This window comes from Pelophylax lessonae, assembly GCF_965119305.1.
Source record: "Pelophylax lessonae genome assembly, chromosome: 3".
In the NCBI taxonomy this organism is placed as follows: Eukaryota; Metazoa; Chordata; class Amphibia; order Anura; family Ranidae; genus Pelophylax; species Pelophylax lessonae.
The window spans coordinates 457,131,680-457,149,538 of NC_138770.1; the positions used below are offsets into that span (position 1 = coordinate 457,131,680).

At 44.1% G+C, this 17,859-nt stretch overlaps 1 protein-coding gene across 4 annotated transcripts in view; it reads right to left on the reverse strand.

Annotated features, from left to right (window-relative positions):
- SLC22A3 (solute carrier family 22 member 3) overlaps window positions 1-17,859 on the reverse strand; it is a 364,734-nt gene that overhangs the window by 103,109 nt on the left and 243,766 nt on the right. For all 4 annotated transcript variants that reach the window (XM_082251588.1, XM_082251587.1, XM_082251585.1 and 1 more), the window contains exon 3: window positions 2,103-2,257. In XM_082251588.1, the coding sequence (XP_082107714.1) occupies window positions 2,103-2,257 (155 nt within the window). The remainder of the gene's footprint in view (window positions 1-2,102; window positions 2,258-17,859) is intronic.

The window sequence follows — 17,859 nt, forward strand, 5'->3', positions numbered from 1 at the left end:
AAAAAAAAAGAAAACAGGACAACAGAAGAAAAAACAAAACAGCTAAAAGTCACTCAGTGGGTGGCCCTGCCAGCACCGCTCTGTTTGGCAACAGACAATCGTTCATCAAAACAGCCTGCTGGATACTTTTCAGCTGAACAATCAGATACATACAGTCAGATGCAGCCGCTGGTCAGGTATTTTGACACCCATCGGGGCTGGCTGTCAAGAAAATACAATAGCTAAGATTTATTCATCTGCACTGTTTAGCATGGATGGAGCAATCTTTCATTTAGCCCACAGGCTTAAAGTAATATTAAAAGGTTCCTTTTTTTTTTTTTTTTAACATGTTATACTTACCTGCTCTGAGTAATGGTTTTGCACAGAGCAGCCCTAATCCTCTTCTTCTTGGGACCCTCAGCTCCTCCCTCACTGTTAAGTGCCTTCATAGTAAGCCTCTTGCTATGAGGACACTCATATAGGTGCTTGTTCCCGAACCTTGCGATGTGTGTCCATGACACACAAAGCAAGGCTCTGCCCCACCCCCCACTCTCTTGTCACTGGCTTTAACTGACAGCAGTGGGAACCAATAAGGAGCGAGAAAGCCTTGGCTCTCGTGCACATTGCTAAATTGAGATTAGGCTCAGTTATGCTTTTAGGAGATTGTTCATATTCATCATTAATTCCAATCATTGCCTAACTCATCCATCATTTCCTAACCACTTCTGGACCGTAAAGGATTTGCCCCCTTAATGACCAGGCCATTTTTTGCGATTCGGCATTGCTTATTTTAACGGAAAATTGCACGGCCGTGCGACACTGTACTGAAATAAAATTTATGTCATTTTTCCCCCCCCCACAAATAGAGCTTTTTTTGGTGGTATTTGATCACCTGTGCGGGTTTTATTTTTTGCGCTATAAACATAAAATTGCGACAATTCTGAAAATAAAAAACAATATTTTTTCACTTTCTGCTATATAACATTCCCCCAAAAAAAAATGTAAAAATCAAAATTTTTCATCCTTTTAGGCCAATTTGTATTCTGCTACATATTTTTGGTAAAAAAAATCATAACAAGCGTATTTTGATTGTTTTGCGCAAAAGTTATCACGTCTAAAAACTAGGGGAAAGATTTATGTAATTTTTATTTATTTTTTACTAGTAATTGCGGCGATCTGCGACATTGTGTTGGACAGATCGGACCCCAAACTGACTTTTTTGACACTTTTGGGGGGACCAGTGACATTACTACAGTAATCAGTGCTAAAAATATGCACTGTTACTGTAACAATGACATTGGCAGGGAAGGGGTTAACCTATCGGGAGATCAAAGGGTTAAATATGAGCCTAGGGGAGTGTATACTAACTGTGGGGGGAGGAGCTTGTGAAATGACCATAGAGACCTGTGATCCTATATAAAAGGATCACAGGCGCTCTGTGATCTTTTCAGGGAGAAGAACGGTCGGCTGTGTTTACAACAGCTGACTGTCCTTCTCTCTCAGCGGGTAGTGATGTTGGCCCCCCCGGCGGCAATTGCGGCTGCCGGTCCTGTGTATCGGCATCCCCGCTGCCTAGTGGGGGCAGGAGTGCGCAGCCCCCGGCACGCGTTCGCCCCCCAGCACCAAGAGTTCAACCAACGTAGGGCTACGTTGGTTCGCACAGGAGGGCCACCCTGCCGCAGTAAATGTGCGGCGGGCAGTCCGGAAACGTGGTATTAAACCCATAAGCAAACTTACTTCAGCTTACAAATTGTTAGCTGTAGTGGCTGCAGTAGTTTTCCTTTTTAGGATCTTTTTTGCCTGGTGATCTTGCCAGTATTGTATTTCAACAGAACAGGCTGTACCGAAGATGTATTAGTTAGTAACCATTTACCGCTGAAAGGGGCGCTTACAATGGTCAGCTTTTATTTATGTAAAATATTTATCCCAAAAGAAAAAAAATACAAAATTGTTGATGTAACTGCTTAGCTGTTAGCTGGAATTTGACTTCTATCAACTTAAAATCATGCGCTGCTAAACATTTGAGACGAGGATTTGACAACCATATATTAGCTTTTTATACATTTTCTTTATCTGTAAATTTTATCCATAACAAAGTGGTTTAAAATAGCATCACAACTTACCAATAACATAACAAGTCATCCAAGTTCCTTTTCCAAAGACGCCTTGTAGGAAGCGAAAAAATAAAAAAACATAAAAGTTGGGTGCGAATGATGCACCAATTCCAGATAATCCCACTCCAAAGGAAGATACCAGGTATGTAACTTTTCTTCCATATCTGTTAAAGTAAACAATATGAAAATATGTAACAATTGATTAGCAGCCAGCAAATCATGACAGTAACCATTATTTAGGGTGTATTTTAAAATACATCTCAAGCCAACGTTTTTCTGGACATAGTGGGAAAATATCAGAATCCCTGGTGGGTTTTTACTGCTATCCAAAAATCCATTACATAGGTTTCCTCTTACTTCCCAACTTATTGACAAAGGCTTTACTAAACAGAATTTAGGATTACTGTAATCTCCAACAGCAACACAGACCGAAACAAACTTTTTGTAGAGTAGTAAAAGGTACATCAGATTTGTCATTGAAATCTATGTTCCTATCGCAGATTCTCTCTCTTTCCATATAGTAAATCCATTTTCATCTTCCCCTAATCCTTTTGGCTAGACATGCTAAACTAAATCAAATTGAAAAAGGCTAAACTAAGCAATTAAAATATACAGTAGCTATACAGCCCACATCTGCACAGTTCTACAAGTACACAATACGGTTCATACTACATAAATGGATTTCTCACCTACAGACATTATCAACTACTTGACTTCTTGTACAGATCGAAAGAAACATCACCTTTGAATACATCTGTAGACATTTCTTTTATGAAATAGTGAGCTTCCAATTCAACTCCTCTAAAGCCTTGATTATAAAGACAGAATCTCTTGGTACCAAATTTAGTTTTACTATGCTTCCACAAAATCTTTTCAATGTTAGGTTACAAGTGTAAGTGTCACCATTGTCATGCAGCTTCACTGGTCTACTTGTTTTGCTTAATGTGAATAATCTTATTAATGTGTGTTACGATCTGTTCAGAAGAACATGGCCAGAAGGTTGAAGGAGCTTTTGAACTGGGGAGGGGGAGAGAGGGAAGGTAGCAAGCAAGGGTCAGAGTGTGAAGATGTGGACATTGGGGAGGGGGAAGGAGGCTTTAAACCAGATGGAGGAAATAAAGTTTCTAGGACCAATACTTGTAGGATGGATGAATCTTACTTTAACCACTTCAATACCGGGCACTTTTCCCCCTTCCCGCCCAGGCCAATTTATAGCTTTTAGCGCTGTTGCATTTTGAATGACAATTACGCGGTCATGCAACATTCTACCTAAACCAAATTTATGTCATTTTTTCCCCCACAAATAGAACTTTCTTTTGGTGATATTTGATCACCACTGGTTTTTTTCTTTTTTGCTAAACAAATAAAAGAAGACCGAAAAGTTTGAAAAAAAAATTTTTTTTTGGTTAATGTTATACAATTTTGTAAATAGATACGTTTTTTCCTGCACTGATGAGGCCGCACTGACAGGCACTGATGAGGAGGCACTGATGGGGTGGCACTGATAGGCAGCACTGATATGCAGCACTGATGGGCACTGACATGTGGCACTGATATGCAGCATTGGTGGGCACTGATAGGCAGCACTGCTGGGCACTGATAGGCGGCATTTATGGGCATAGATAGGCAGCACTGATGGGCACTGATAGGCGGCACTGATGGGCACTAATAGGCGGCACTGGTGGGCAATAATGGGCACTGGTGGGTGGCACTGATAGATGGCAATGATGAGCACTGGTGGGCAGCACTGATGGGGAGGGCACTGGTGGGCAGCACTGATGGGGAGGGCACTGGTGGGCTCCCTGAGCCCTGATTGCTATCCCTGGTGGCCATGGTGAGCATCCCTGGGGTCATGGGTGGGCATCCCTGGTGGTTCTAGTGGCACCCACCCCCCCAAGAGTCTGCACTGGTAATCAATGCTCTGATTACCAGTGCAGACCCCCCCTGTCAGGAGAGTCGCAGATCGGCTCTCCTCTACTCGTTGAAACTCGTTAGGAAAGCCGATCAACAGCACTTTCTATTTACAATGTGACCAGCTGTGATTGGACACAGCTGGTCACATGGTAAAGAGCCTACGTCAGTAGGCTCTTTATCAAGATCGGAGATGCGGTGTGTCAGAGTGACACACCGCAGAGTGACACACCGCAGCACCGATCACCGCTCTGCGTGCCCCCCCGTGCGCATTATCCTGTCGCCGTCATATGACGTCCGGTCAGGATAATGTAACCACCTTCCCGCCGTCTTTTGCCTATAGGGTGGGAAGTGGTTAACTCAAAGGGTAGCTGCACTTTCGTGGGGGGAAAAAATTACAAATAAAGAAAAAAAACAATATAGCGTATACAATTGCGACACAAATCATATTGTAATTGAATGTTATTAAAAATGTACCTTTCCTTTTCAATCTGCAGCTGTTGTAATTTTCTGGAAATGCAATGCAATATGGCTACCTGGAGCTGTTCTGTACACAGAATGTGTATGGACCACACCCCAGAAACATCATTTCCTGCTTATGTGATTGGCTCACCAATTTTCCCACAAGTCTGCCTAAGATACAAGTCAGATTTCTGGCATCCCCTGCAACAAAAATGTAATTTTTGGTGAGATTCTCCAAATAGGAACATGTCTAAAGGGATGCAGGATCAGCAGATTTCCTCATTAGTGCCCTGCAGCTGCAACAGCTGACAGTTAAGTATGAAACCACTCCCAATAGACCCACTCATTACAGAGGAAAAAAACGTGATTTCTTCCAAATAACATAAGGTAGGAATCTGCAACAAAGTTTGTTAAAATCCTTGTAATATATATAGATCACCCAGAGGGAAATGTTTTTTTCTCAACAAAAGTGGAGTTACGCTTTAAGAGTGAGCAAGGATAAAAGGTGTGCAGGTACAAACTTAACCACTTCCATACCGAGTCATGTAATAGGACGTCGGCAAAGTGGTTGTAAGGATCCGGGCCGCCGTCATATGATGTCGCCTGGATCTCCCCTCTACTGCGCGCCCCTGGGGGCGCGCAGCGCGGCGATCGGGGGTGAGGCTCGTCCCTCGGACATAGCCCATCCCTGATCAAGGTAAACAGCCAATAGAAATTGGCTGTTTACCATGTGATCGGCTGTGTCAATCACAGCCGATCACATGAGCGGCTCCAGCACGAGCCGCTCGTTCTCTCTGCAATGCGCGCCCCGGGGGGCGCGCAGAGCAGCGATCGGGGACGAGGCTCGTCCCTCGGACAGAGTCGATCCCCGATCTAGGTAAAGAGCCAATGAAATTGGCTCTTTACCACGTGACCGGCTGTGTCCAATCACAGCCGGTCACAAATGTCAACAGAGAACACGGTAACTAGCTGTCACCGTGTTCTCCTCCTCACACACTGATCCTGTGTGAGGAAGAGAGTGTGGTAACAGCTAGTTACCGATTACAGTGCACCCAAAAACAAACTGATTGCCCCCCCAATAAAGAGCACCTGTCACTAGCCCATCAAAGTACCCGAGTACCTGTCACCAGCCCATCAGGTACTCAGATGACAGGTACTCGGGTACTCTGATGGGCTGGTGACAGGTACTCGGGTACTCTGATGACAGGTACTCGGGTACTCTGATGACGGGTACACAGGTACTCTGATGACGGATACTCTGATGGGCTGGTGACAGGTATTCGGGTACTCTGATGACAGGTACTCTGGTACTCTGATGACAGGTACTCGGGTACTCTGATGACAGGTACTCGGGTACTTTGAGTACCTGTCAACGGAGTACCCGTCATCAGAGTACCTGAGTACCTGTCACCTACCCATCAGAGTACCCGAGTACCTTCCACCTGCTCATCAGAGTACCTGACGCCTGAAGTACCCGAGTACTTGCCACCTGCTCAACAGTACCCATCACTACTCATCAGTACTTATCACGTATCAGTACTGATCATCAGTACCCATCAGTACAGTATCACCTATCAGTATCAGTACTACTCATCAGTACCTATCACCTGCCTGTCACCTGCCCATCAGAGTACCCGAGTACCTGTCACCTGCCTATCAGAGTACCCGAGTACCTGCCACCTGCTCATCAGTACCAGAGTACCTGTCACCTGCCAAACAAAGTACCCGAGTACCTGTCACCCTTCATACAGCCACCATGTCCAAGTCCAAAAAGGTTTATATACGTCCTCCGTTTAAACCTAAATACCGGTGTTATGGCAGCAGATAGCTGCCATAACCCTGGTATTTTTTTAAATGGTGGACGGTTGGCTTTCCCATAAGGGTGGTCCCAGCGGCGGATTCGCCGTGGGATCACCCTTCCGGGATAGTCAGCGGGGAAAACGATCCGGTCCCAGATCCCCACAGACAGGATGTCGAGTGAGGGCAAGCTTGCCCTCCTTTGACTCTATGGTCTGGACCGGAGCTACGGAAAATGTTGTTGCCTAGCAACCGGTTTAAAGGTCCTTTTTTTTTTTTTCATTTTATATAATAATTTTTTTTTTTTTTCTATCTTTTAGTGTACTTGTGAGATCTGAGGACTTTTTGACCCCAGATCTCACAAAAAAGAGGTCCTGTCGTGCCTATTTCTATTACGAGGAATGTTTACATTCCTTTTAATAAAAATAAAAATGATCAATTTTTTTTTTTTTAAACGGTGTAAAAATAAAAAATAATAAATAAAATAAATAGTAAAAAAAAATAAAAAATAAATTAAAGCGCCCTGTCCCCGTGAGCTCGCGCGCAGAAGCGAACGCATACAGAAACCCCGCCCACATATGTAAACTGTGTTCAAACCACACATGTGAGGTATCGCCACGATCGTTAGAGCAAGGGGAATAATTTGAGCCCTAGACCTCCTCTGTAACTCCAAGATGGCAACCTGTAGAAATGTTTAAATTGTCGCCTATGGGGATTTTTAAGTACCAAAGTTTGTCACCATTCCGTGAGCGTGCGCAATTTTGAAACATGACATGTTGGGTATCTATTTACTCGGCGTAACATTATCTTTCACATTATGGAAAAAAATTGGGCTAACTTTACTGGTTTCTTATTTTTTAATTAAAAAAAGTAAATTTTTTCCAAAAAAATTGCGTTTGGAAGACCGCTGCGCAAATACGGTGTGATAAAAAGTATTGCAATAATCTCCATTTTATTCTCTAGGGTCTCTGCTAAAAAAAAATATATAATGTTTGGGGGTTCTAAGCAGTTTTCTAGCAAAACAACTGATTTTAGCTTGTAAACACCAAATGTCAAAAATAGGCCTAGGCAAGTGGCTAGCATGCATGATGATGCTCCTTGGATGTTAGGCCCCTCTATATGGCTAGGCTGTGAAAAAGTCTCACACATGTGGTATTGCCATACTCAGGAGGAGTGGCAGAATGTATTTTGGGGTGTAATTTTTGCTATTTACATGCTATGTGTTAGAAATATCCTACAAATTGACAACTTTGTGTAAAAAAAAAAAAAAGGTTTTCATTTGTTTCCCACATTTTCCAAAAACTTGTGGAAAAAAATGACACGTTAAAACGACCCATAATGCTTCATAGAATATACGTTGGAGTGTTTGCTTTCCAAAATGGGGTCATTTTGTGGACTTTTCCATTGTATTGGTGCTCTAGGGCCTTGAAAAGTGTGATAGGTAGTAAGAAAGTTTTATGTGTATTTATGCTCCTAGAACGCCTGAAGGTGCTTCTTGGACGTGGAGTCTCTTTTTGTGGCCAGGCTGTGTAAAAGTCTCACACATGTGGTATCACCATACTCGGAAGGAGTAGCAGAATGTATTTTTGGGTGTAATTTTTGCTGTGTACATGCTATGTGTTAGAAATAGCTTATAAATTGACAACTTTGTGGGAAAAAAAAGAAAAAAAATGTTTTTCTTTATTTTCCCAAGAATTGTGGGAAAAAATTACAACTTCAAAAAACCCACCATGCCTCTTACTAAATACCTTGGACTGTCTACTTTACAAAAAGGGGTCATTTGGGCGGTATTTGTACTGTCCTGACATTTCAGGGCCTCAAGAAAGGAGCTAGGCAGTCAGTACATCTGGTGTGAGCAATTTTCAGTAATTGGTACCATAGCTTCTAGACTCAATAACTTTCACACAGACTAAATAATATACACTAATTTGGGTTAATTTTACCAGAGACATGTAGCAGTATACATTTTGGCCCAAATGTATGAAGAAAAATACATTTTTTGCAAAATGTTATAATTGAAACTAAAAAAAAATGTTTTTTTTTCAAAATTTTTGCTCTTTTTTTGCATATATCACGAAAAAAAAAACCCCAGTTGTGATCAAATACCACCAAAAGAAAGCTCTATTTGTGTGAAAAAAAATGATAAAAATTTTGTTTGGTTACAGTGTAGCATGACTGAGCAATTGTCATTCAAAGTGTGAGAGTGCTGAAAGCTGAAAATTGGTCTGGGCAGGAAGGGTGTCTAACTGCTCTGTATGGAAGCGGTTAAAAATGTATGTACACAATTGCTAGAAGTCCCACACTCCAAAGACAGACTGGTAGGTTAACTGGCTCCTGTCTAAATTGGTCCTAGTATGTTTATGTATGAATGTGAGTTAGGGACCTTAGATTGTAAGCTCCTTGAGGGTAGGGACAGATGTGAATGTACAATGTATATGTAAAGCGCTGCGTAAATTGACAGCGCTATATAAGTACCTGAAATAAATATGTATGGTTAGTAAGATGGAAGAACTAGAACTTATGCTATATGAGGATTTTGACTTATTGGGAATATCAGAAACCTGATCTGAAAGCTGAAATGACTGGCTTGCGAATGTCCACAGGTACACCCAGTATAGGAGGGACAGGGTAGGTGGAAGTCAGTAAAGAGTGTGCCTCTATGTCAAAGGCAATTTGCTAATGAATATGGAGGGATGACATTACTAAAAGTTTTAGTAAGGAGGTGAAGTCTGTTGCTGGTGCTTATAAAAGGTACACAGGTGAGTGTATGCTACAGGCCCCAAACATTAAGGAGAACAATCTACTTTCAGTCAGATGGTGGGTATGCAGGGCAATGTTACAATGTTATTATCCTGATATTGAGTGAGCAGCCGAACTGCTCGCTCAACTAAGGCTCATCATTTCTTGAACATAATGCAGGACAATGACATAAGTCACTTGCTGGAAGCCACAATTAGAAAAGATTTGTATTTCCATATATATATATATATATATATACACACATAGTTGTGCTCATAAGTTTACATACCCTGGCTGAATTTATGATATCTTGGCCATTTTTCAGAGAATATGAATGATAACACAAAAATTTTTCTTTCGCTATTGGTTAGTGTTTGGCTAAAGCCATTTATTATCAACCAACTGTGTTTACCCTTTTAAATTCATATGCCAACATAAACTACCCTAATGACTATGATGAAAATTTACATACACTGGTGATTTCAGCCTGATAACACACACACAAGTTGACAGAAAGAGGTTTGAATGGCTAATAAAGGAAACCATCCTCACCTGTGATCTGTTTGCTTGTAATTAGTGTGTGTATATAAACATGCAGATGCAAAGGTCTGTCTGGACCCTTATAAAGATGCAAGGGTCTGTCTGGACTCCTGACAGACCCTTGCATCTTTCATACAGTGCTGTACTGACGCTTCTGGATTCTAAGTCATGGCGAAAGCAAAAGAATTATCAAAGGATCTGTGGGAAAAGGTAGTTGAACTGTATAAACAGGAAAGGGATATAAAAAGATATCCAAGGAATTGAGAATGCCAATCAGCAGTGTTCAAACTGTATTTAAGAAGTGGAAAATGAGGGGTTCTGTTGAAGCCAAACCACGGTCAGGTAGACCAACTAAAATTTCAGCCACAACTACCAGGAAAATTGTTCGGGATGCAAAGAAAAACTCACAAATAACTTCAGGTGAAATACAGGACTCTCTGAAAACATATGGTGTGGCTGTTTCAAGATGCACAATAAGAAGGCACTTGAAGATGGGCTGCATGGTCGAGTCGCCAGAAGAAAGCCAATACTAGGCAAATGCCACAAAATATCCCGCTTACATATGTAAACTTATGAGCACAACTGTATACTGTATACACTGTAAATTAGAATGCTTTCAGAAATAGAAGTGTTAATAGTTTACTTTTATCAATTAGCATGGGAAGTAAATGAACAGATGAGAAATCCAAATCAGATCCAAATTTGGTGTGACCACCCTTTGCCTTCGGACAACATCAGTTCCGAGTACACTTACACACGGTTTTTGAAGGCACTTGGTAGGTAGGTTGTTCCAAACATCTTGGAGAACTAACCACAGATCTTTTGTGGATATAGGCTGCCTCAAATCCTTCTGTCTTTATGTAATCCCAGACAGACTTGATGTTGAGATCAGGGCTCTGTAGGCACCAAACCATCACTTCCAGGATTCCTTGCCCTTCACTGTTGCTGGCAGACACTCATTCTACTGCAGTCCAGTCTTTCGAAAACAAAACTGCTTCCTGCTACAGCCAAATATTTAAAATTTTGACTCATCAGTCCAAAGCACCTGCTGCCATTTTTCTGCACCACAGTTCCCCATCAGAGGTATGGATTTTTTGCCACAATTCTTCCCTGAAGACCACTTCTGGCCAGACTTCTCTGGACAGTAGTTGAGTGTACCTGGGTCCCACTGGTTGCTGACAGTTCTGGGCTGGTGGCACTGCTAGATGTCTTCCGATGTCAAAGGGAAGTAAGCATGAGGTGTCTTGTGTGCTTCATTAAGTTTCCTTTGCTGACCACTGCATCTACGGTCCTCAACATTGCACGTTCATTTGTGCTTCCGCAAAAGAGCTTGAACAGCACATCTTCAAACTCAAGTCTGCTTTGAAATCATTGCCTAGGAGAGACCTTGCTGATACAGTATGACTACCTCTTGTTTTGTTGCTTTGCCCAGTTTTGCCATGGTGTATGACAGGTCTTCCACATCCTTACCTTAGTAGCAGAATTTGGCTGGTCCTCATGCAGTTTTAAGCCTTCTACACAGGTGTTTCTGTTTCAGTTGATGACTGTTTCAACCTACATATGGAATTGATGATCATTAGCACCTGCTTGGTATAATTAATATCATACACCTGACTCTAATCCTACAAAATCCCTGACTTTGTAAGTGCGCAAGTAAGAACTGATGCTGGTTTGATGTCAAAAGGGTCAAAACCGTCCTGGTCCCTAGAGACAGGTGCTGCAAAGATGTCCAAGGAAACCTCCCAGAAACCTACAGTGACAGAGCGGAGGTTTTTCCAGGTCTGCATGATCATCAGTATTATTAGCCTTAAACAGGAAGGGTGATGTGCTGTGAAGCACAGCCCATTAAAGGGGCACTCTTTCCTACTTGTGCAGCTCTATAGCTGACAAGGAAAACACTCTGCTTCATCACTGTGGACTCCTGGGAGGTTTCCCTGAGCATTTTTGCAGCACTAGGGAACATGGCACCTGGAATGTTTTGGTCACTCTTAGTCTAGCCCTCCCAGCACTCTGCTGGATTACCCCAGGCACAGTCCTTAAGTCCTTTTGAGTCCTTAACCTTGCTACAGGTTGGGCTTCAAGCTGTGTCTCCCCACAGCACAGGGTAGGATACCGAAGATCAGTCCGATAAACTGGGATCAGTCCGATAAACTGCATCAGTCTTACCAGGTACTGTAGTAGGTGTCATAGGGCTTCGTTTGAGTACACTGCCTTTCAGCTACATCCTCACAGGCTACTGCCCCTATGTGACCACAGGATGACACTGCAGCCTTTCCGGGCTCTCCAGCAGTGTTCCAGAACCTGGGCCAAGTAAAGATACTATGCCCCACTTGACCACACTCCAAGCAGGGTACTGGATGCTGAACCTCAACTCCTTGGCATCCCTCCAATGACTCTTGTTGCCATGGGATACATCTTGAGGACACTACTGGTCATGACCCTCGGCAGGCAGACTCCTTGGACCCCAGACCTCGAGGCTGGCCTACTCTTTTCTGCCCCTGGATGACCATACTCTGCCTCGACTCCTGGTTAGCTTCCTGTCCTGTGCCTAAGGACAGGGGACAGTGGGCCACAGCATGTCCCTATTCTTTATCGTGCTGTGGTATAACGGAATTTTTGTAAAATCTTACCTGTAAAATTCCTTTCTCTGAGTCCTCCGACAGTCGCCGCCCACTTCATATTCATCACCAATGGGGTTATGTCCTTTATTCCGTAGGAGTAGCTAGGCAATAGAATATGTTAGTACAAAGACTTTTAACATATCCCACCCCCAGGGGGTGGTCCCCTCAGTACATAACCCTCCACTTCCTGTATCCAACTCAGTTTCAGTGGAATAGCAGTAGAGAGTACATCAAAACCCCAAAAGAGGGGCGGGGGCGGCGACTGTCGGAGGACTCAGAGAAAGGAATTTTACAGGTAAGATTTTACAAAAATTCCGTTTTCTCTTACGTCCTCCGACAGTCGCCGCCCACTTCATATTCATCACCAATGGGGATGTCCCAAAGCAGTGTAAATATGAGGGGTGGGAAGAACTCAGCCGCGCCCAAGGCAACGCCGTCTCCCCATCAGAGAAAGTAACCTTACCAAAGGAAGGAAACCAGTTGGGCATAAGAACAAAACACTCGCTCAACAGGAGCAAGAAAACCCAGGGAAAAAACAAAAATCCCAAAAAGCCAAAGAACCCGTAACAAGGGCTCTAGGAAACTGCCGCACTGAGAACCTTGCGGCCAAAGGAAGCATCAGCCGATGCCTGAACATCTACTCTGTAGAATATCGTGAAAGTGTGTACAGTCGACAAGTCGCCGCCTCACACACCTGGGCCACAGAGGCCCCATGACGACAGGCCCAAGACGTACTCAGAGATCTGGTAGAGTGCGCCTTCACAGGTACAGGGGGAACTTTCCCCCTCAAAGCATAGGCCTGATCAATGGTCCGTCAGAGCCATTTGGCGATTGTAGAAGCCGACGCCGCCATGCCCTTCCGAGGACCTCCCGGAAGGACAAACAAGGCATCCGACTTGCGAGAAGACTCAGTCGATTTGAGATAGACTCTAATCGCCCGGACAACATCCAAGGAGTGAAGCAACACCTCCGTCGGAAGCTTCGGCTTCGCGCAAAGCGAAGGTTTGACAATGTCCACATTGAGATGAAAGTCCGAAACCCTTTTTGGAAGAAAAGAAGGGTTAGGTCGCAAGACCACCTTGTCCAAATGCACAACCAGACACGGAGACTTGCAGGACAAGGCTGCCAGCCCCGACACTCGATGAGTCGAGGTGATAGCCACCAAAAAGGCGACCTTCTTGGATAACAAAGACAGCGAGATCTCCCTGAACCTTTCAAAAGGAGCACGCTGCAATACTGATAGAACTAGATTCAAGTCCCAAGGGGGAAGAGGGTCCCTCCTAGGAGGGATCAGATGACGTACCCCCCGCACAAAAGTGCCAACCAAAGAATCAGATGCCACAGGCCGTTGAAAAAGAACGGCCAAAGCAGACACCTGACCCTTGATCGTGGCCAGCGCCAGACGCTGGTCAACACCCGTCTGAAGGAAGGGCAACACCCTAGACACCGAATAAGTGTCAGGAGAGAAACCCCTGGATTCGCACCAGGCAAAATACGCCTTCCAAGTACGGTAATAAACCTTCCCCGAGGAAGACTTCCTCGCATTTATTAAGGTGTGAATGAACTCAGGGGAAAGACCCCTGTTCTTCAGGACCTCGGATTTAACAGCCAGGCCGTCAAGACCAGCGACTGTAAAGCAGGATGGAAGATCGGTCCTTGCGACAGAAGATCTTCTCGAAGAGGCAGACACCACGGGGCGTCGATTGCCAGATATACGAGGTCTGCGTACCAGGACCGGCGAGGCCAGTCCGGTGCCACAAGAATCACCGTGGTCGGTTCCGCGAAGGAACCTGGACAGCAATAGAATCGGTGGAAACGCATACATCAGTTGGTGCTGATGCCACGGGGCAACCAACGCGTCCGACGCGTCTGCCCGAGGATCGCGCGTCCTTGCCATGAACCGTGGTACTTTGTTGTTCAGACGAGACGCGAACAGGTCTACCTCCGGAAGACCCCACCTCGCGCACAACACCTGGAAGACAGCCGGGTGAAGGGACCATTCCCCCTGGTCCAGGGTCTGGCGGCTCAGATAATCCGCCTGCCAAATTTTCTCCCCCGGAATGTGAACTGCCGATATTGCCGGGACATGCGTCTCGGCCCAAGACAGAATCGCGGCCACTTCTCGAGCCGCCCGGGCACTCCTGGTGCCCCCTTGGTGATTGATGTAAGCCACCGCCGTGGCATTGTCCGTCTGCACCCGAACCGGGTTCCAACGACGAAGACAGAGGAGTATCGCTCGCAGTTCCAGAACGTTGATCGGAAGGGAGGATTCCTCCGTCGACCAAACACCCTGGGCGGACAGAATGCCCAGAACACCACCCCAGCCCGACAGGCTGGCGTCCGTGGTGATCACCGTCCACGAAAGGGGACGAAAAGACTTGCCCCCCGATACTGAGGGGGATTGAAGCCACCACAGAAGAGCCCTTCTGGTCTGAGAACTCAATGGCATCTGGAGATCCAGAGACTGCGGACGCCCGTCCCACTTGGACAATATCTCCGCTTGGAGATCCCGTGTGTGAAACTGGGCGAAGGGAATCGCCTCGAAAGCCGAGACCATCAATCCCAGACACCGCATGCACGTCCGAATGGACGAAGATGGAACGTCCCTGAGGGACCTGACTGCCACCTGAAGAGCTGCTGAGTTGGATACAGGAAGTGGAGGGTTATGTACTGAGGGGACCACCCCCTGGGGGTGGGATATGTTAAAAGTCATTGGTGATGAATATGAAGTGGGCGGCGACTGTCGGAGGACGTAAGAGAAAACTGGTTTTCATGTTGCCAGGGACAAAATCCTTCAGTTCCCCTTTAGCTGCAAACACGACCAGTTTGCACCAGTCAAATTTACACATGGTTGAATTTTCTGGCCTGGCTGGGGCATGTGGTGAAAAACCCTCTAGCCATAGCATTCTTTAATTTGCCTCAGCAAGGATTGCATCTTTTCCTGCTTCAACTGCCCCATTGTTGCAGTCACGCACATAGTTCATCAAATTAAGCCCTCCAGTAGGTGCGTAGGGTTGGCTTTGCCTAATCTCCAGGTATATTATTAGGCTGCTAGCTTGGTGACGTTTGATGGGGGTTTACTAGGTTAAGAATGAATGCGGCAGTTAGCTTAGAAGCCGCTATACTAGGCTCCCTTACGAGGTTGGCGAATTTGGTCTATCATGGGCCTAGAGCCTATTACTCTCTTCCATATCCTACCAGAATGATGCTTAGAGTCTGGGCTGTGGCTAGGAAGCGCATTCTATGTCCCAATCAGTGGTCTCCTTATAATTCTTTATGGGGAAATCCTTCTCCAGTACACTTTAGATCAATTCTTGACCTTCAGGTTTGGGCCCGTTATGGTGTCAAAACGCTTAGAGATATTATGGCAGGGGGTACTCTGTTGTCCTTTCCAGATCTTTCTCTCAAGTATAGCTTGCCCCATTGGATGTACTTCCGCTACTGGCAATTGCCTCATGTAGCTCGATCACAGTTCCTGGTTCCAACCTCTTTAGTATCAGACCCAACTGAAGACCTCCTTGCACAGGAGCAGTTCTCCAAACCTCTCTCAGCATTATATCTAATTCTGTTGAGTGTAGACTAAGATAGAAAAACTTTGGGAGCGATGGAGTGTGGATATTTATATTTTAGACAGGGAGACTTAGAGGAATGTTGTGAAGACAACTCTAGATTGATCATCTACTCCAGAGATGAGTTACTCCAAACTAAATTCATTTACAGAGTATACTATACGCCTCAAAGGTTACATCAAATATATCCAACCAGATCTCCAGATTGTACCCGCTGTCATTCTTCTGTTGGTTCCCTTTTCCACATGTTTTGCACCTGCTCTAGGGTGGCCGAGTTCTGGATGGATGTTTTCAATCTTATAAACACCCATCTGCAATTGTCCCTCCCAAAGACTCCCGAACTAGCCCTATTAGGTATCCACGATGATGTGCAGGGGCCTAGATATATGAAACTCCTGATTTCCTATCTGTTGTATTACGCTAAGAAAAAGATTCTTTGTAGATGGACCTCTCCCTCCCCCCCTTCCCTTGCCTTATGGGAATCGGCATCAGACGTGGCTCTGCCATAGTACAAATTATTATTAGTAGGAATTGTCCTGGAAAATATAACAAGATGTGGCAGCCATGGCTTTCTCTGTGAATTTTCCTATTGTTTTAGATAGCCTTGTGGGTTTTGTAGTTCCTATTTGCCTTTCTTGGTACCATTTGTCATCTGTATTGTGTTGTTGATTGCTCTATGGTTTTGTACACTGTCACTGATTGCTTTCATTTGTACTACATGTTGTTTAATAAAGCAATCCTGGTTTAAAAAAAAAAAAAATTAAACCCTCCAAAATGCCTTACCCCTGGCTGCCACACACAGCAGGCAGCACTTCCTGACTGCAGGTCAGTTAGCTCTAGTGATATTTGCTTTTTCAGGCGATTTTACATCAGTCAGCATTTCAGTTGTGGAATGGAAATGGAAGCCAGTTTTTAGTAAAAGGCAAACAGAGTCTGTATAACATAAGGATTCCCACACATGGGTTCTTCTCCAGCAAAATACAAATGAAAATGCTAGCTCACCTGGATACTCTTCAGAAGCACTGCTACTAATGGTACTGGTTGCTCAGATTACTAGCTCTTCCACACACACACATTTTCAAGCTTCTTGGGCCCACACAGCCTCAATCTCTTTTAATGCACACAGCGACTATCTCCACACAGAGATTCTCTACCAATGGCAGCAACTGCAGCACCAACTCCACCCACAACTCGCAGCCGACCATCATTATAAGGGCTGTATTCACTTGGGCACACCCCCTGCTGATTTCCACAAAAACCCAGGACTGGGTTGGAGATTTCTTCTCTCCAAAGGCACAATGAAATCTCCAAACTACGGAGCCCCATTCGGAAATGCGAAAACCTGGAGGAAGCTGTAAAAGCAGATTTCTCCACCCAAATTCAATACTCTAAAGTCCTGTACTCAGCAAAATGTGAAAACCCAGTGTCCTTTTCCTGACCATTTCTACAATGACAAAGCCTGGCACTGTCAAAATACATACATACATAAATAGACACAAAAACACTGCATATATATATATATATATATATATATATATATATATATATATATATATGTATATATATATATATATATAAATGCACACAAACCCTATTTTGATTTGTGTAGATTTACCCACTGTATAATATACAGTGGGTTTGTGGAAAACATGTATAACCCAAAATAGAAAATATATATATATATTATATGTACACACACACACACACACAATTATATCCAGTGAATCCACATGACAATTTTTGATTTTTTCAACATATATGGCAATATACCTGGCATGGTGTATTCATTTTCCTGATATAAATTACATGAAAATAAAGAACTGTTATATAGGAAAAGTAAACCCCTACATTTACCACAGTTCCAAGTCCATGAAATTAGAATCTGGAATTAGGTGTCAGTTATTCAAATCTCATTAGGGTTATGCAGATAGAACCTGTTTTTTTTAAACCTACTGTACAATCAGGGCTGCTAAAGTGGGGTACACACTAGTAGAAAATCTGCCAAAAATTCCCATCTGAGGTAAAATCGTACGATTTTCGGCTAGTGTGTACACAATTTTCAGCAGCCGATGTCGACATTTTCAATGAAAAAAAATGGAGGGAAAAACACCATTTAATTTGTATGCA